The following is a 19,627-nucleotide window of genomic DNA, read 5'->3' on the forward strand; positions in this document are numbered from 1 at the left end:
GTTTCCATGCATGACTTAAATAATAAATATTATATAGTTTCATTGGCTTTTCTGTAACAAGATGGAATGAATGGAGAATAAGAAGAATAAGATGCTCATAAACACACAATTTATTTACAAGCACTAAAATTCGATATTGCCGATGGTTTTACTGATAGTAAAAGCGTCGGTAATTAATTTTATTGAAGATCAAAGCGTCAATAAATGTTTGTCGGACAAATTTTTGTTAGTAAATTTCAAGTTATTTTAGTGTTTTAAAATTTAAATTATTAACTTTTTTATTGATTAAGAATACGAAACTAAAACAAAAATATAATATTTAGACTAAACTAATATCTATAAAAAAAATTGATTTGTTAACAAGAATAATCATAGAAAATCATAACTCATGACATATCTGTAAAAGTTTAATCTCGTGTACAAAATTAACTAAACATGATGTAGTCTTAACAGAGTGGTTTATATGGTCAATTTTCTTTCACAATAGCATGTGTTGCTAAGTATTATTTGGAGACAATATGAACCCTAATTTTTTGTTCTTTGTTGAAACTCAATTTTTGCAAGAAGAAATTGAGCAATGTCAAAGAAAAAAAGTAATTACAAACGAAAGTAGTAGCTTTTCAGGAGCTTCACATGAAAAGATAAAGAAGAAAAAAATTCTGATTGAAAGATGTTAGTGTGATGAGTATGTTGTCTTGTTAAAATTTGTGACGATTGCTAATTTTGGAAGATGGTTTATTCGAAAAGGTATGAAACGTTATTTATGACAATTAGACAAGTGTAAAGTTCTCTGTATCTCTGATTTTTTTATTTTTGTGGAGTCGAGATTGCAATTACTTTGTTTGGGTTGATGAAATTGATGGGGATGGCAAGGGTTAACAAAGTCTTTGATTAGAAGAATCAGTGAGCATAAATATGGTGTTGCTAATCAAGATGTGACGAATGCTCTAATAGACCACAGTAAAAGAAGTATTAACACAGCCATGAAGATTGAGAAGAAGATTAAAAGTGAAATTAAAGTTATGAGAGTATAATTTGTGTCAGTATCTTTAGGATTGTTGTTGCAATTTACACTTTTCTTGTTTATAATGGTGATATACAAGTAATTGAAAAGTTTGAGTGCAAGGTTTATGCATAGCAAATAGTTTGGGTGTAGGATCTAAGCATTTTGTGCTAGTGAAAAATAATGTAATTTATGTTTAAATGGAATGAATTATTTGCTTTTTATTGCATTTGTATTCCACCCGATTCTCAGCAACCGTTATTTTTTTATAACATTCATTAAGCATTCTGAGTTAAGTAATTAGTTAATCATAACAACATCAATGTTATAATATAATATATACTAGAAAATCTACATAATCATTCATAAAATTTTACCAAATAATGAAAACAACCATAAGCATTCATAAAGTTTTTAGAAGCTACATCAATAGGAGTTTAAATAGTATATATAGCATACCAAAATACATGATTATCTAAAAGAAAAATAGTTAAACATACCTAATCCTAATTAGTAAAGTATTAAGGTAAATTATATAAATATAGAATAAAAAAACATGATAATGACTGTTAATGCTCATTTTAGTTTGATGTTGAGTTGCTGCTCCCACTAGATAACCTATTGGCTGTGCCTTGCACAGTAGTAAATGTTTTGAGTGGTTTGAATTCAGAAAGGGTTAAGTACGATTCTGATCCTTAAGATAGGGGATGAATATTTTTTTGTCCTCGGCCTTTTTTTGCCTACAAAATGGTTCCTAAGATTTAACTTAATTTTAAAATCATCATTTTCACCAAATTTTTAATTTTTATTCCAAAAATACCTCTAATTAAAAAAAATGGGTTAAACGGGGAAGGGGAAAGGGTATCACGGGGGTGTTTGATTTGGGGAAGAAAAGGGGAAATGGAAGGGAAGGGAAGGGAAGGGAAGGGAAGGGAAGGGAGAAGGGGAAGGGGAAGGGGAAGGGGAAGAGGAAGAGGAAGGGGAAGGGGAAGGGGAAGGGGGAAGAGGGAAGAGGGAAAGAGAAGAGCCATCGCCGCTGCTCCTCGCCCCCACTGCTCCTCGCCGCCGTTGCTTATGCTCTTTGTCATTTGCCATTTTTGCTCCTCCTCCTCGTTCTCGCCGTCATCGTCGCCTCACCGTCGCCCTCGTCTTGCCGCACCACAGCGCCGCGCCCTCGTCTGGCCCGTGTCCTCATGTTCGTCGTCATCGAAGAGGAGGTGGTAGTGGTCGTTTGTGAAATCTGAGTTCTGAGTTCTGGGTTCTTATTTTTCTAGGTTCTTGACGATGATGATGATGATTTTCTGATGTTTCTTCTTAATATTTCCATTATTCATTATTGTTGTTGTTCTTTTGCTTCTAGTTGCTTTTGTTGTTGTTGTTGTTGTTTTTCTGATTCCATTATTCATTGTTGTTATTTCATTGGTGTTTCTTCTATTTCTGCTTCTGCTTCAACTTCTGGGTTTGCTTCAGCTTCTGGTTATGCTTCTGTTGATTTTGGGAAAGAAAGAGAGGGTATTTTTGTCCGAATGACGATTTTGAAACTAAGTTAAACTTTAGAGACCATTTTGTAGACAAAAAAAGGTCGGGGACGAAAAAAATTTTCAGCCCCTACCTTAGAGACCAAAATCGTACTTAATCCATCCAGAAACTGGCCACCTTGGTATAAGTTGTGATCTTGATATTGGCATAAACTATGCGAACATGAAAATTATGCCTGCACTAACTCCTTGCATTGTATGTGGGGAAACAATGAATGATCTGATAGATGCATCGGATGGCTGAGAAGTTCAAAGTTGGAGTCCGAGACAAAAGGGTCTGAGTGCTCGATGGTGGCCTAATGTTGGTGGGTTGTAATGGAAGAGGCTTTTTGGTGGATCTCTTCGTTGTCTTTTTTATGGTGGTTAGTATCCTAACTAGTGGTGGTACTTGTAGTGTAACTGGCACATTTGAAGATGGATCCAATGTGGTAGTGACTTAAAATTAAATTAGACATAATTTTAAGTAAACTTAACTCCAATATGTTTGAGCAATTAACAAATTTAGATTTTATATGTGATTTGACCTACAATTAAATTAGACATAATTCTAAATAAACTTAGCATGAAGTTATTGCAAAACCAAATCCTATCGTAAATTTATTAACAACAACTAACCTAATTTTTTCATATTGAACGAAGAACTCTTCTAACTTAAAGGTTATAGACTTATAGTCATTGAATCACTTTGTTTATAAAAGTATTACCTCTCAAAAGCCTTCAAATATGGCAGAGCTTGCCTCTGAACACAGTCTGTTGAAAAAGTTACGACCTCCCTCTTCAATGTCATTTTGAAGACGATACTCGAGATCAATGTTGTCGCAGAAATAAAAAAATAGAATACATTAGAAAAAAAAAATGTCGAAAACTGTTCTATTAAAACATGGTTAAATTTCGCACTCAAAAAGAGGAGCACTTCTTATTCTACATTTAATTGCAATTTGAAAGAGTAAGTAATTTTCTTTTAATTAATTAAATAAATACAATTTTCACCAAAAAAAAATCCACCTAAAAAAATTTTTTTTGCCACATTAGAATGGTCATAAACACATCACATAGTTTAACAAACTTTTCTAACATTTGGTCGGAAATGGATCATCTCTTTTTATTTTTCTACTGGAGAGAATAAAGTGTGATCTCTCACCTTTAATTCTATAAGTGGGACTAGAAATTAATATAAGAGAGAGAACAATGAATGGTGAAATTATACATTGGATACTATCTAATTTTTTTCCCACTAAAAAGGATCCACTCCCCATTTGATCACATTTGACAAAGGACACTCAACAATTATAGACATTTTAGTTGTTATGATCATCTATAATTATTCTTGTCCGCAAATCAATCTATCATAAATATTTTTGGTGGTTTAGTCTATTATTTATAATTTAATATGACTGAAAACTTTAAACATAAACCCTTAAATTTTATAGGCAAACAAACAACTCATGGTACAAGAGATTAATTTTCCACTTTAAGGTTGGAAATTTTTAAAATCCTTTTTCTCCCCTCTTATAGAAGAACATCACCATAGTTAGGTAGCAAATCATTTTTGTCCTCTCCTTCACTCTCAATTGTATTATTATTATTATTATTATTATTATTATTATTATTATTATTATTATTATTATTATTAGGACAATGTGGAAAAGAAAAGAGAAATAATAAAGGAGAAAAGAACAAAGGAAAAATAGGGAATTATTTTTTCTACGCCACAGTACATTTCATTAAATGAAGACAGAAAAAATGTGGGTCAAATAAAATTAAAAAAAAAAAAGAAAAAAAAGCTAGTTTACTAATTTACAGTATGTTTTGTAGTGGTTCTGAGGAGTGGATCTGTTTCAAGTGAATAAATCTTTGGAAAATCATCAGCACCATCATCATCAATTTTAGTTATAACAATCTCCTCAAGACAAGCATCACCATGACCACTACAACAACTCTTGTTGTTGTTGTTGTTGATGGTGTTATTATTATTAATAGACTCTGAATCTGATTTTGTTGTGAGTTCTTTGGCTCTTTGCACTTCAACATTCCAATCTGTTCTATACAGAACAAGCATCATGAGAACCACACATGAGCCTTGCGCAGCAAGTAACCCAAGCCACAAGCCGGGAAATCCCATTTTAGCAACAAATCCGAAAAAAATAGCCACAGGCATACCGACCAAATAAAACGATCCTAAGTTAATGTTTGCGCCAATCGAGGGCCTTGCGCTTCCCCTGAGAACTCCGCAGCCAGTGGTCTGCGGACAGTTCCCAAGTTCGCAAAGCCCCGCTATTGGTAGCACTATGGAAGTGAGCTCTAAAATCTGAGGGTCATTAGTGAAGAATCTTCCCCACTGGTGTCTCATGAGGGAGTTGAAAACCATGGCGGCGAGGCCGAGGGCGGCGGCGCAGAAGAGGGACACCAACATGCAAATGCGAGCCTTGTGGGGCCGGTTTGCGCCTAACTCGTTGCCAACTCTGGTGGAGACGGCGAGGCTGAGAGAAGATGGGAACACATATACGAGTGACGTTGTTTGGATGAGGATTCCCATGGAGGCGATGGTGGCTTTTGGGTTAGCCAAGTGGCCGCACAGCATAATCATGAATTCGTACCACCACCATTCCAGGCAAACAGAGGCGCAGCTTGGGATCGCCATCGCCAGCAGCGAAGACCAGCCTTTTAGGCTCTCCATGCTTGGCCGCACCCATGACTCTCTATGCACGCCAGAGAAGTAGATGAAGGATGAAAGGAACAGAATGAGGTTCAGATTCGTTAAGACCATCGCCGTCGCCACCCCTGTCAAATTTTGGTTAGTATTCAATGTTTGATCTTTCTGCCATTACCCACTAAATTATTTATTCTTATAAAATGTACTATCAAAATACAAAATATATATTAAAACTTTTTATTAGTATTGATATGACTTCAAGGTTATATTTTATCAGTAAAATTTATTATTTCTGGTCAATAGTTAGTCAACAATATTTAAAAATATGGATAAAAAATTTGAATTAATAATTAAAAATGTTAATCAAAAACAATAAATTGTGATGTTTTGTAAGGAGCGCACCTGCAATACCCATGTTGAGGTGAACGACAAGGAGGAAGTTGAGAGGAAGATGGAGGAGAACACTGATGGCGGAGCAATAAGTAACGGGCATTGTAATGCTCTGAGTCCTGAGGTAGATTCTCAATGGATGAAGAAGTGAGAGCAAGAAGAGATCCGGTATGCAAAAAAGAATGAATCTTTGCGCCATTGAAGAAATCTCATGATCTTGACCAAACCACAAGAGGATCCTGTTCATGTTTATCCACATGAATGAAATTGGAAGCGAAGTTGAGAGGAGGAGGAGCACCGTGCGCTGAAGCGTTAAGCCGAGAATCTTCCATTGTTTAGCGCCGTAGGCTTGGCCGCAAATGGGTTCCATGCCCATGGCTAAGCCGGAGATGACAGAGTAGCCGGTGATGTTGGCGAAGCCTATGGACAGAGAACCTCCTGCAAGCTCCATTTCTCCAAGGTATCCAAGGAAAACCATGGAGATCATAGCTCTTGAATATAAGAGTAATCCTGTCATTGCTGTTGGTCCACATATTTTTCCTATCTCTTTGATTTCTTCTAAAGCCTGATGCACACAAAAATATATAAATGCTTATTACAGTTCATTACATTATTACTGTTTTTCTTAACTTTGTGTTCAATTTAATTTACCTCGTTAGGAGTTGGCCATCTATGAAGATCATTGCTTGGAAGATGATCGACAACTTTGGAATGGGGAGTGATGAGGATGGTTGTTTTTGTGGGACAAAGAAATGTGGATGCTGAAGATGGCTTGGGATTACACATGATTATAAGGAGAATCAAAAAGGTGATTTATGTTATATATGTATGTATTAACTATTAATAAGTCTATATAATGTTTGTGTTGGGGAGAAACAATAATAACAAAGGAATTGTGTTGTATAATTTTGGGGGGAAGAGGGTGAAGAGTTAGTGGGTATTTATGCATGAAAAGTTTGGGCCCCTACTGTTGAATTTGGAATGTGTCACTCATAAAATGTGTTGAACGACATTGCTATACAATTTTAGAGTATAAAATAATAAGGAAAGGCTAAAGTTTTCAAAAAAATAAATGTAAAAGAAAGATCAAACTTAAACGAAACAAATGCCTGTATGGAGTGCTGGGTTAACCGACCTTGTTAATTTTTTCTCTTGTCAAATTATAGTTTTTGTTTTTTCAAAATCCCAAATATTCTCTTATCAGATAATATAGGGTGAGTTTAGTAAAACTATTGTTTTTTTAAAATAATTTATCAAAATTGGTTTTTGAAGGATAACGTTCTAAAATTAGTAATATTTATATTTGGTAAATTAAAATAAAAATAATTTTTAATAAATATAAATAATATTAATTATATTTGATAAAATAATTTTTAAAATTTAATTAGACTATGATAAACATAAATATAATTAGATATTTATTAATATATAAAATTATATTAAACTTTTTAATTTTAATAATAATACTTTAATTTAAAAATGTACTTTAACTTTTAAACTATGACAATGTAAATACATAATCATTTTGATTTATTAAAAATTTTACCAGACAAACTATAATAGTCTTACATAAATCGAACAGGATTATATTATACAATGACAACGATAAAAAAAGTTTTAAGAGTTAACTTTTTTTCAATAATATTTAGTAAATTTTATCATTCTTTTTTATTTCTTTTTTCTTTTTTGTTTTGGTTTTAAAAAAAATTGGGTTTCAACTTTTTGTTGAATAATTACTGACCAAAAAAGATTAACTCCCTCATTAGACAAACAAATAATAAATCTTTTTCGAATCAATAAAACTTCTTGTTCTTATTATTAAACTAAATGTTTATTAGTCTTTGTGCTAATGTTAAATTTTATTTTAAAGATTGAAATATAAACATAGGATGAAAAATTCATTTAAAAGAAAAAAAACAAAAAAATTATGCTCGATATATAAATAAATCAAATTTTTTGTTTACGTCATAACACAGTTATGAACGTACAGACAAATTCTCTTTGAATTTGTTAAAAATCTTTGGAATTCATTTATTTCTTGTAGAGGTGGCTTGTTTTGGTTTTGGCGCATTTTATGTAACAGGATTATATGATTTTGGGATATGGGTGTCCGATTTTTATGGACTAACCGAAAGAGTTCAATCCGTAAATCTCATATGAAATATAGAAGGTTTTGTTTCTTTTGTTTTCGGGAGAATAGTCTCTCGTCATATTGCAGCAGGGACATTGAGTATATTGGCCGGTCTTTTCCATCTTAATGTACGTCCACCCCAACGTCTATACAAAGGATTGCGTATGAAAAACATTGAAACCGTCCTTTCTAGTAGTATTGTTGCTGTATTTTTTGTAGTTTTTGTTGTTGTTGGAACTATGTGGTATGGTTCAGCAACAACTCCGATTAAATTATTTGGTCTCACTCATTATCAATGGAATCAGGAATACTTCCAACAAGAAATATATTGTTTCTCCCAAAAATTTAAATGGATAAAAAAATATATCAATAGTTATATTTTTAACACGTCTTTTAAGTAGGAGTTTCTTTTAATTTTGTTTAATTTGTTTTATAGGTTTTTTTCTTTTTATTTATTTTATACTATTTTTTTCTCTTTTAAGAGATAACAATGATCAAATTCTAAATATTTTGATTATAAAAATTCTAATATCATTTCATAAAACTATTTCTTCCACAAATTTAAATAAATAAAAAAGACACCTAAATAATTATATCTCTAATAATCTATTTCAAAAATTTTAATAAGACAAAAATTACAATTATTTTTATATAAAATTAATAATTAAAAATTATTTAATAATAATTTAACCAAATATCAAATTATTTAACTATTTTTATCTATCAAAACACAACCTTGACGGGCTTTTACGAAAGAATATGTATTAATTTAATTATGTTTAATAGAAAGGGAAAAACAATTTGGGTATGTATAGCATCCGAAGAGTATTATGATTTATGAGTTAATGAAGCTTTTTCTGAACCTTTGGGTGTGGATGGGAAGCATGAGGCAAGGTCCAATCTTATCTTTAGGCGGTGTAATTAAAAAAGGAGAAATATACCCAAAAAAAAAAGGAGAAAGACATAGTGCATTTATTCTCTTTAATGGTTTGATTCAGCCGTCAAATTAAAACGATGACAAGTCTTCATTAATGATAATGATGCCACTAAATAGTGGGCTTTAACTAGCTTGCTTATTAATGGGAAGTGGATAATATTTTTAATTATAAAAATATTTAATAACTAAAAATATTAATTAAAAATTCTTAAAATTTATTATTTTTGATTTTATTTAATATATTATATAATAAATAAATATTAAATAAAATAAATTTAAACTATTTATGAAATTAATTATTTTTTGTCTTTCTAATGTTATTATTTTAATAATAAAATTTTACATCCAAATCATAACCCTAATAACTAAATCTAACCAAGTATTTTAAATTTATGAGCGTCTGTCGTTACTTCTTCTTTATCTTTCTCTTTCATTATTGTTATCACTAACACTACCACCACCTTATTCTCCTTTTTTTTTATTTGAATTTTTTCATCTCCTTCCTTTTCCTTCTCCTCCTTCGTTATCATCATCACCATCATCATCATTATCGTTATCGTTATCATCTTCTTCTTATACATATCGTTGTTATTGTTATCGTTATCGGTGTTATTGTTATTGTTATTGTTATTGTTAAATTTTTGCCATGTTGATAATGTTGTATGATCCAAAATTGATTTTTGATGCGCTTTTGTTCATGGTTCAGTCTTGTTTGTGTGATTATTTTCGAACTAAGTTAATTGTGTCGCAATTGTTATGTAATTTCGGTTCATTTCTGAGTTGATTGTTTCGCAATCATTATATAATTTCGGTTCATTTCTAAGTAAATTAAGGTACATTTAGACTCATTGTCTTGCACAATTTGAAACTCTTTCTCCTCATCTTTTACTGTGCTTCTTCTTCTTCTTTTTCATCTTTTTCTTCTTCATCTTCTCCTTCTTATTTCATTCTCTCAAAATATTTTTTGATTTACTCTCTTGAGAGGAATAAAACCAAGAAAAAGAGAAGAAAATATCAAACAAAAAAGAAGAAGAAACATGTTAATGATGTTGTCTGATCCAAAATTGATTTTTTGGATGTGTTTTTGTTCATGATTCAGTCTTGTTTGTGTGCTTGTTTTTTAACTGAGTTTATGTGTCGCAATCGTTATGGTAAATTTTCTGTTCATTTCCGAGTTAATTGTGTCGCAATTGTTATGTAATTTTAGTTAATTTCGGAGTTAATTGTATCACAATCATCATATAATTTTGGTTTATTTCTGAGTGAATTAAGGTGCATTTGGACTCGTTGTCCTGCATAATTCAAAACTCTTTCTCCTCTTTCTCATCATCTTCTACTACTTCTTCTTTTTCATCTGTTTCTTCTTCATCTTCTCCTTCTTATTTCATTTTTTCAAAATTCTTCTTGATTTACTCAAATTTAACACAATTTATGAGTTTATGTGTTAAATTTGAGTTTACCTCTTGGACAAAGTCTTAGAAAATCAGTAAAATTAAATAGAAAAAAACATAACAAGAAATAATAAATATAATGAATATTTTTCAAGTATTCTATAAAAACAGAAAAAAAAGCATTTCATCAACCTTCACAACCCTAGAAAATGAAATCTCTCAAACAGTTCTGATATGAATGATGAATTTAATATAAGATATCATGAATATACTCCTTTTTTCTAAAAGGCCTTTTTTTTAAAATCTTTTCCTCTGTTATAGTTAAATTTTTTTCAGTTGAACTTGAACTTCACATGCAAAAATCTCTAAGTTCATGTTAAAAATAATTGTTATTAACATCCATTGCTTCTCACACCTCCAAATTTTATACTGTTGTTCTTTGCTTCTCTTTCTTTTCGGGTTAATTGTGTCGCAATCAATTATGTAATTTTGGTTCATTTCTGAGTTAATTGTCTCGCAATCATTATATAATTTCGGTTCAGAAGTGTAAGGTGTATTTAGACTTATTGTTCTGCATAATTTAAAATTCTTTCTCCTCACCTTCTACTGCAATAACAATAATAATAATAGCAACAAAAGAATAACGATGAGGAGAAAATATGCGAAAAAGGAGAAAAAGAAGGAACAGAAAAAAGAAAAGATGACTTAGTTAAAAAAAGATATATACATGTGTAATTTCGCTCTTTTTAATAAAAGTAGTTTTTATTAGTATTAAATATATTTAATTGGACTTAAAAGACAATATTATTTAAATGTGTAGTATATATGTTATTTTAATTGTTACTATCTTTTGTAAGTTTCTGTTTAATGCAACTTTAATTCTTAAATTGACAAGTGGATATATAGAAGACAATCTTGGGAGCTTGTGTTTTTTATTTTTTATTTTTGAGATATTATAAAAAATAAAAAAAATAGAATTTTATTGTTTTCGTTATGATGAAGGATTGAGTTTAATAATTACTTTTTCTTCTTCTTTTTTGTGGTGACGTGGATTGTCAATGATACCAACTGTTTGAGAAAAGAAATAAACTATAATGAATTATAGGCTTGTTGCTATTTTAATTTTGAGCGTTAATAATTGTCGTTAGCAACACTCGTCATAATTTAATTTTTAAAAAATATGATGGTTTAATATAACAAGTTTTGTTTTATTTTAAATAAAAACTATTTTGATTATTCTTATCCTCGTTGCTTGATGTGACATGGAATACTACTGGGTTTTGAAATGGAATGAGCATATTAATTTGGCACTTATACAAATAAAGATGTTAAAAATATTTTTTTATAAAAAATTTTATAATAAAAATATATTTTATTTATTTGAATATATTTAAAAAAAATAATATTTTTATAACATATAAAATCAAATTTTATAATTTATTATCTAATAATAAAAAAGATATATTTTTATACAAAGATAATCATAAAATTTTTATTATAATATCTACCTATTAATTTTATGTAACAATATTGTCAGTGAATAGGATTGTAACAAACTTTCAAATCATTAATGTAATGAATAATCAACGTACAGTGTATATTTAATCGCTATACTAAATATTTACTATAAACAAAATGTATATAGTTTAAGTTAGAATTTTTTTTAAACAAAAAAAATCATACCCTATCTAGAAAGCTAACTGTTTTTCGATGGATTTTTATAATAAAGGGGCTATTTTAATAAAAACGCTAAAAATATCTTTTTTTTAAATATTTATACATGTTATATTATTATTAGACATTTTTATTAAATTGATTAATAATTTATTTTTTTATTATAAACCAGAATAAAATCAATTTATTATAGTAATAATAATAATAAACCAAATTATCTACATTATAATTATTAGACCCAATTTGATCCGATCGAATTATACCATCTAAACCGAATATCTTTAATTTTTTTGATAAAAAAATAATTATATTCCTGATTTTTTATTTTTTGGATATTTAAATCCTTAAAAATTTAAAAATACAATTAAATCTCTAAAAAAATTGAGTTTATTGTTATTATTATAAAAAATATCAGTTTTATTCTAATTTATTAAGAAATTAAAAAATAATTAATTCATTAATACGTCCAATAATAATACAATACATAAATATCTTTATAAAAAAATATTTTACACATCTTTACGGAAGTATCCTCCAATAATAATCCATATTTAGATTTGTTAGGTAAAAGCTGAGCCGCGCTCATTTGATTTATTTACTATAGATGTATGCATGAATTCCAATCTTTATGTAAAAACCCTAACACACACATATACATATATATGATACTAGTGACAAACTTTTAGTAAAGAGAAAATATAAGTGATTAATTTTTAGTTAATTAATATTAGTCAATTTTATTTTAGGATTTATAATTTATAATTTAGAATTAAAAATTTAAAATTTAAAATCTAAAATTTAAAATTAATAAAATAATTTAAAAAAAAATTGATATGGTGGTTTTAGTATAGAGAGAAATCCTATCTAGAGTGATGCCGAACATTTCTAAACTCGAAGCATTGAGAGAATATTATTTTATTTCCTTTCCTTTTGGGAAGGCATGAATTGTTTGCACTGCTTGTGGTATGATCACGCCATGCATGCATAATGTTTCAAACTTCCCAACCCGTTCTATTCGGAACACACCACAACCCCTAATGTCTTTTCTATCCCCCTACTTTTCTCTCTTTATTTGGGTCTCATCTGAGCACTCTTTTGTCTCTATTGACAAGCTAAGTATGAAAACATTCCTTATTGCCTACCCATATACTTCATCTCCTCTATTATCATTCCATTTCTATACATGGAAACTTTATTTTCTTTCTCCCTTTAAGCTAATTAATTACATGCGCCCTACACTATATTATTATCAATTTAATTTTGATTCATATCTTAATCTATCAATTACATTACACCGTATCAGCAAAAAAAATTGTTTTTTATATTAATTATATAATGTTTGTTACACATATAATTTGACGACTGTGTAAAATAATTACACTATCAGTGCAATAAAAATTGTCATAAGAGAAAGCTTAGGAGCCATCATTTTTATTAAAATTTGATCCGCACTTAACCAACAAAAGAAAAAAATGAGTAATTCCACACTATTTAATAAAATCTCACACTATTAAAAACACTAATAATAATTAATTAATGGCTACAAATCACAAAATTTGTTGTCCCTAACACTCCTCATTGTCATAAAACAACTTCTCTAAAAAATTTAAGTTAATAAAAAAAAGTCACGTGAGTAGTTATATCTTTAACACATCTTCTCAAATAAGAGTCTCTTTTAAATTTTGTTTAAAATTTTTATATAAATTTTCTTTCTTTTTTAATTTATCATCATATGCTAAATACTTTAATTTTGGATCTAACAAGAATCAAACTCTATATTTTTGTTCATAGAAATTCTGATTTCATGCTATAAAATTACTTCTTCAAAAAATTTAAATTAATAGAAGGAGTCGCATAAATAATTATATATTTTATAGAATTATTATTATTATTATTATTATCTTGCTCCGATGCTCTTCTATTATTGCTCGTTCCGTGTTCCTGTATCACGGGCATGCAGCCAAAAAAGGTTGGAACAAACAATTAATTTCATAAATGGGGTCACCACATTGTATATTTGTTAGATGAAGCGGATGAATGCATGGGACACCAAAGAATGTGTTATCAAACCAGAAATTCCATATTACAATTTGTATATTATATAAATATTGGGACTACTAGACTTATCGTCCTATATAATATAGGCATGGAAATTTAGGTCGTAGCATGTGCATGTAACCAAGCTATATATATGTATAAATAAAAGATTTGCAATTTGGGTTAAATGTAGGTGATGATAGTGACAATAAGCTAAATATGTACCGCAATAATTTTGAGAAACTTGTTCATATGTTAAACAAGAATGCAACCAGTTTAGTAGGAGAATTATATCCGGCAAAAATTTAACCTCATAAAAAAATATATAAATAGATATATTTTTAATATATTTTTACATAAGAGTCTCTTTTAAATTTATATAGATTTTGTATTATTTTTTTATTTTATACTGTTTTTTTTTTAAAAAAACAAAGATCGATCTCTAAATTTTTAGTTATGATTTTAATACTATATCATAAAACTATTTTTTTCAAAATTTTAAATCATAGAAATAGACATACCAATAATTTTTATCTTTAATAGTATCAAATTAGAATTAGATTTAGTGATTAACTAAGATTTATTTTCTAGTTGTTCATAGTATTTTTTAATTCGTCAAGTCAAAGATTAATTCATTTTGAATTTAAATTCTATTTAAAAGTCTGCTACTACTGATTAATAGATTATTATATATGTACAAAATAAGATAATAAAGTTCGGTTGCATTGTATTTTAGTCTGAAATGCATATGTGTAGTAGTTTGAGAAGCTATTTAGGCATTACTTCTACCAATTTGTTGTTTGTAAATGTGAAAGGTTATCTGAAATGATATGTTGTTATCTATAATATAAAATGGCGGTGGAAGTAGTTGGCTAGGTTAGGGATGAAATGGGACCACAGATGGGAAAGGAGTTACATATGGGATTGATGGAGGGTTGATATACGGAGGAGACAGATGGAAAATGGGAGACATCTTTATATAGGAGAGAGAAATAATAATAATAATAATAATAATAATAATAATAATAATAAAATAGAATTTATCTATTTTATACCCTAAAAGTATATATATTAAGATTATAAAGTGAAATTTTTTTTATTGAAAATATAAAAATTTAAATTTTTAATATATTTATTTTGTATATATTAAATAAAATAATTTAAAATATTTATTAATCATAAGTTATTTCGTGTCCTAAAATAGCAATTTTAATTGTTGTTCATGTCTTTTCAACAGTAATATACGTCTCTCATTTAATTAAGTGAGATACAATATTTATTTAGATAGACACAAAAAAATATAGATGGACACAATAATATTAAATTTGTGTATTTCTAAATAATTAAGACACTAAGACATAACTTATAAGACACTAAATTTTTACTCTTTTACTCTTATTTAATTTTTAAAATTCTAAATATGCATCCTTCCAAACCTGTCACATTCCTCCTCTCTTATGCATTTTCCATCTTCCCTTTCTGCAACTCCTCTTTTTTAGTAATTCACCATTTTTCATTCTTTCTCTTCTATTAGGGATAGTAATTTTCTCTAGCGAGACAAGTATCTGCAAAAATTTATCTGCGGGGGACAAATTTAAAGGTCATTTTCTCTCTACAAAAATAGAAGACAGATATCCGTTTAATAAACGAGACGGGAACGAGAAAAGAGAGAGAAGTACCCACTCCTCGATACCTGTATAATACCTGTATAGATAAAATTACATAAATATTCTTTATATATATATATATATATATATATATATATATATATATATGTATTATGATGGAAACAAAAACCTAATTCATGTATTTGCCTCACTCCCTTACTCTCTCATTAGATCACTCTCAATCTCTCACTCTCTCAGGTCTCACCCTCTCCGCAGGGACGGACCCAGGAGCAAGAATGAGGGGGCACTTGCCCCACGGTATTTTTATTTATTTTATTTAAAAATAATAGTTATATATAATGTGTTTCTATTTTAAATTTTAAATGACTCCACTACAAATAAATTAAATTCAATTAGCTAAAGTTTTAAATTTATTTTTTTATTTCTATATCATTTTGACTATTATTTAATCTAATCAAATTTAATTCTTGTGCCGTCATTCTTTTATTCCCTTAAACACTCTTCTTTATTTTTATATTTTATATTTTTTATTTCTTATCTAATGATCATTTTTCTTCGTCAAAAAATAAATTTTAAATTCTCTATTTTTTATATAACTCTCCGTGACTCTATATATCTTCCAATTTCATTGTTTCTCTTTTTCATATTTTTAATTACAAATTTTAATTCAAATACTTATAATTTAGGTATTAATTTAATGTTTTATTTTTTTGTGACTTTATATATTATATTTTATTCTAGATTTATTAATTTTTATTACTTATTTTTTATATTTTGTTCTATTATATGTACCTATGTTGCATATAAAAATTTAAAATGAATTGATTAATTTACTAATTTAAAATATATTTTTTATTTTTAGAAATAATAATAGAAAAATATTTTAATTACAATACATAATTAAACAGATGCATAAAATCTTTCATCTAACATTATATCAAAATTAAATTAAAAAATATATAACAAATTTAATTATTTTAAAAAGAAAGAAAGAAAAAATTATAAATTATGTTTCTATTATTTTATATAAACATACTTTTCATATATAGATTTAATTTTTCTAGTATTTATATATAATTCTAGTTTTAAGTTATAAATATTAGTGTATCGTTAGGCGTTAATGTGCCAATTAATTCAATCTTTTATTATTAAATATGTATAAAAAATTAGTTAGGATAATAAGTTATCTATAATTTAGTTAAAATATTTTAAGTTTAAGTTTTAGAAATAAAAAATATTTTTTATAAATTATATATAATAAATAGTATTTTAAGAATAAAAGTGTTCACTAACTCTTTTTAATTTTTATATCTCTATATAATTAATAATATTTAACAATATTTATTTTAATATGTATATATATATATATATATATATATATATATATATATATATTTGCCCCCACTCCTAAAATTTTCTGGGTCCGTCAGTGCCCTCTCTGTCTTTCTTCCTCTTCCTTCTTTCCTTTCCGCCGCTCACCTTCTTCCTATCATTGAGTTGCCAGTGTCGCTCTGTGTTTGCTTCTCACAGTGTTGGCGCCGCCTACACCCGTGTTGCCGCTGCACCCACATTGTCGCATCTACTCTGCAAAAACGAAGCTGCTCCAGCCATGCCTCTACCATCACCAGCTTCTTCAGATATGTCATCACCAGCCATGCCTCTGTGTCCAGAGGAGAGGAGAGCCGTCTTCACGCCGAGCGTCTGAGGAGAAGAGAACCGTCACTACTTTATCGTCGTTCAGAGGACAGGAGAGCCATCTTCACGCCGCGCGCCTGAGGGGAACTGTCGTAGTTTTCGTCACCGTCCAGAGGAGAGTTGTCTTCGTCGACGCCGTTCACGAGAGATTCGCCTTCGTCGCCGTCAGAGGAGAGCTGCTGCCGCTCACCTTCATCCTCTCACTGCGTCGCTCACTGCTTTCTGGTTTCTGCTCAAAGCTTCTCCGCCTCCGCCTCTGGTCTGCCTCTGCTCTGCCATTTTAATGTATATTTTGATTTTTAATTGATGAAATTGCTATGGTTTGAATTCTATTAATGTGAAATTAGATTTAGGATTACAGTTTGAATTCTGTTAATTGATAAATTTGGATTTAGAAATAAATTTTATTGCTGTGAAATTGGATTTAGGGTTTGGAGAATTTTGTTGCTGTGAAATTGGATTTAGGGTTTGGAGTTTGTTTTCTTACTGGAAAAATAGAAAAATGGATTATAATACTGAGTTTAGGGTTTAGACTATATTAAATGTTAATTATCTTTTATTTTTTAATTTTTTTGTTTTTTAAATATTTTTGAGTTTTTTTTTTAAATCTGTAGATATCCGCAGTGACTCTGATCCCCAGCGGATACGGGGTTCCCGTTATCCGTCACGGGAACGGGGATGGATTTATGAGGAACATGTCCCCGCCCCCCATGGGGACCTGTTGCCATCCCTATCCTCTATCTTCCCTTCTTACTCTTCGCTGCCCATCACCGTCACTTTTCCTCTTCCTCTTCGCAGCACCAACCACTGCATTTCTCTCATTCTTTCTCTTCACCTATTTTGCCTTCTTTCTCTGTATCACCCTCTTTCTCAGAAAGTCAGATATGAGTTCATATTCTCCGTCGATCGCTACTGCTCTTCTGTCAAGAGCCACCGCGTTAGCTCATTCTTCTTCTTTCTCGATGGGCTCAGGATTCGGGCCGTCATCTAGATTTGTCGTTGGCTTTGGGTTTTGACGGCGTCTCCCTCCATTTTTTCTCTGGCGATGCCGTTCATCTTCTGCAAGGAGAACGTCTCTTCTAATCTGCTCATCCTTTCTCCTCTATTCTCCTATCATTAAATTATTTTTTTGTTAAAAATTTGAATTTGTTTGGGATGCATCAAATTGAAATTTTTTATTGATTTTATATGTATTAAATTTAATTTAGATTAGAATATTGTTGTTTTGTATTTGGTTGAAGATGGTCGTGCCATTGACGGTTGATGATAATTCTGAGTGAGGGAGAATGGTAAAAATAATGGTGGTGGGAGAACGGTGAGGATAAAATTGATATTTTGGTGAAAGTTTGAGTTATATATTCTACTCTGTCTAACTTATCAAACAAGACAAAAAATTGTCTTCTTGTATTTATGTATTTTTATATATTTGTATTTATATTTTTATTATTTTGAGACATCAACCAAATATAGCATATGGGCACATGTTAGCTAAATTTGCTTTTTTTTGAATAGATTCTATTTTGACATTGCTAAGGTTGCATTTGGTTTTAAGAATAAAATAACACAAGACACTAAGAATAAGACACAAATGATAGAGACACAAAAATTAGTATTATTGTATTTTATTTTGTAATTAACTAGAACAAATTATGAAAGTCTAATGTATTTTCATTTGTTTTCATTCAAAAGATTTAAAAAGAAAAATATAATTATAAAAAATTAATAAAAATAATAAAAAAAATTGTATCTCTTATTAATATTTTTATATTTTTTCTGTCAGAATAAACATAAAATATACTAATACAATATTTTTAGACATAATATTTTTAATTATATCTTATCTATCAAATATAATTTTATATTTCTATCTTAATGTTTCGTATCTATAAACAAACTTAGCCTAATAAAATGGTAGGACAAACTTTTAAATATAAGTGGCATGCTAACATTGTGATTGTCATGTGTCATAAATTATTTTGTGATGGTCCATATGTATCAATACCTTATTAATGATGATATCGAAACGAAAATATATGAGAGACTAACTTAATTTACGGTTAAAATCTCAAAACTAAAATGATTATTTTTAACACTTCAAAAACAAAAGTGATTCTTGGATAAAAACTCAAAAACCAAATTGAGTCAATATATATAATACGAGAATAGTAATATTAAGAAGATAAAAAAATAGTCAAATTTTATTTTATTTAATATTAATTAATTATTATAATAATAAAAAAATATTAAATAAGATAAATTTTAAATATTTTTAATTAATTTTTTTTGTTATTAAATATTTTTGAGAGAAAAATCATACTTGTACCACCTTCTAATACCTTTAAGTTTTACACACTTCTCTATTTTTAGAAAAGAAAATACTAGATAAATAATAATTATCTTGAACAATATGAACAACATGAAATAGTGCATAGTTATTGCTTTTGATTGTTTTTTATCATATTCACTTTTATAACTAAAACTGAGAGGTGTATACAAAGTCACAAAGATGTACCATAAACAATTATGTACGTAACACAACTCATATAATAT

The 19,627-nt window shown here is 28.8% G+C and overlaps 1 protein-coding gene across 1 annotated transcript; it reads right to left on the reverse strand.

Annotated features, from left to right (window-relative positions):
* Positions 1-4,220: 4,220 nt before the first annotated feature.
* Positions 4,221-6,370, reverse strand: LOC112703324 (protein DETOXIFICATION 48). The gene is made up of 3 exons (XM_025754727.3): positions 6,236-6,370; positions 5,597-6,149; positions 4,221-5,322 (listed from the first exon to the last, which is right to left on the reverse strand). The coding sequence occupies exons 1-3, from the start codon at positions 6,368-6,370 to the stop codon at positions 4,334-4,336; spliced, it is 1,677 nt and encodes a 558-aa protein (XP_025610512.1). The 3' UTR covers positions 4,221-4,333.
* Positions 6,371-19,627: the final 13,257 nt, after the last annotated feature.

This window comes from Arachis hypogaea, chromosome 7 (assembly GCF_003086295.3).
Source record: "Arachis hypogaea cultivar Tifrunner chromosome 7, arahy.Tifrunner.gnm2.J5K5, whole genome shotgun sequence".
NCBI classification, from domain to species: domain Eukaryota; kingdom Viridiplantae; phylum Streptophyta; class Magnoliopsida; order Fabales; family Fabaceae; genus Arachis; species Arachis hypogaea.

Coding starts and splice junctions, on each gene's coding strand:
- LOC112703324 (XM_025754727.3), bottom strand. CDS start 6,370: ATGTGTAATCCCAAGCCATCTTCAGCATCCACATTTCTTTGTCCCACA. Junction 6,150..6,235: donor GATGGCCAACTCCTAACGAG/GTAAATTAAATT, acceptor TGTGTGCATCAG/GCTTTAGAAGAAATCAAAGA. Junction 5,323..5,596: donor CCTCAACATGGGTATTGCAG/GTGCGCTCCTTA, acceptor AAAATTTGACAG/GGGTGGCGACGGCGATGGTC.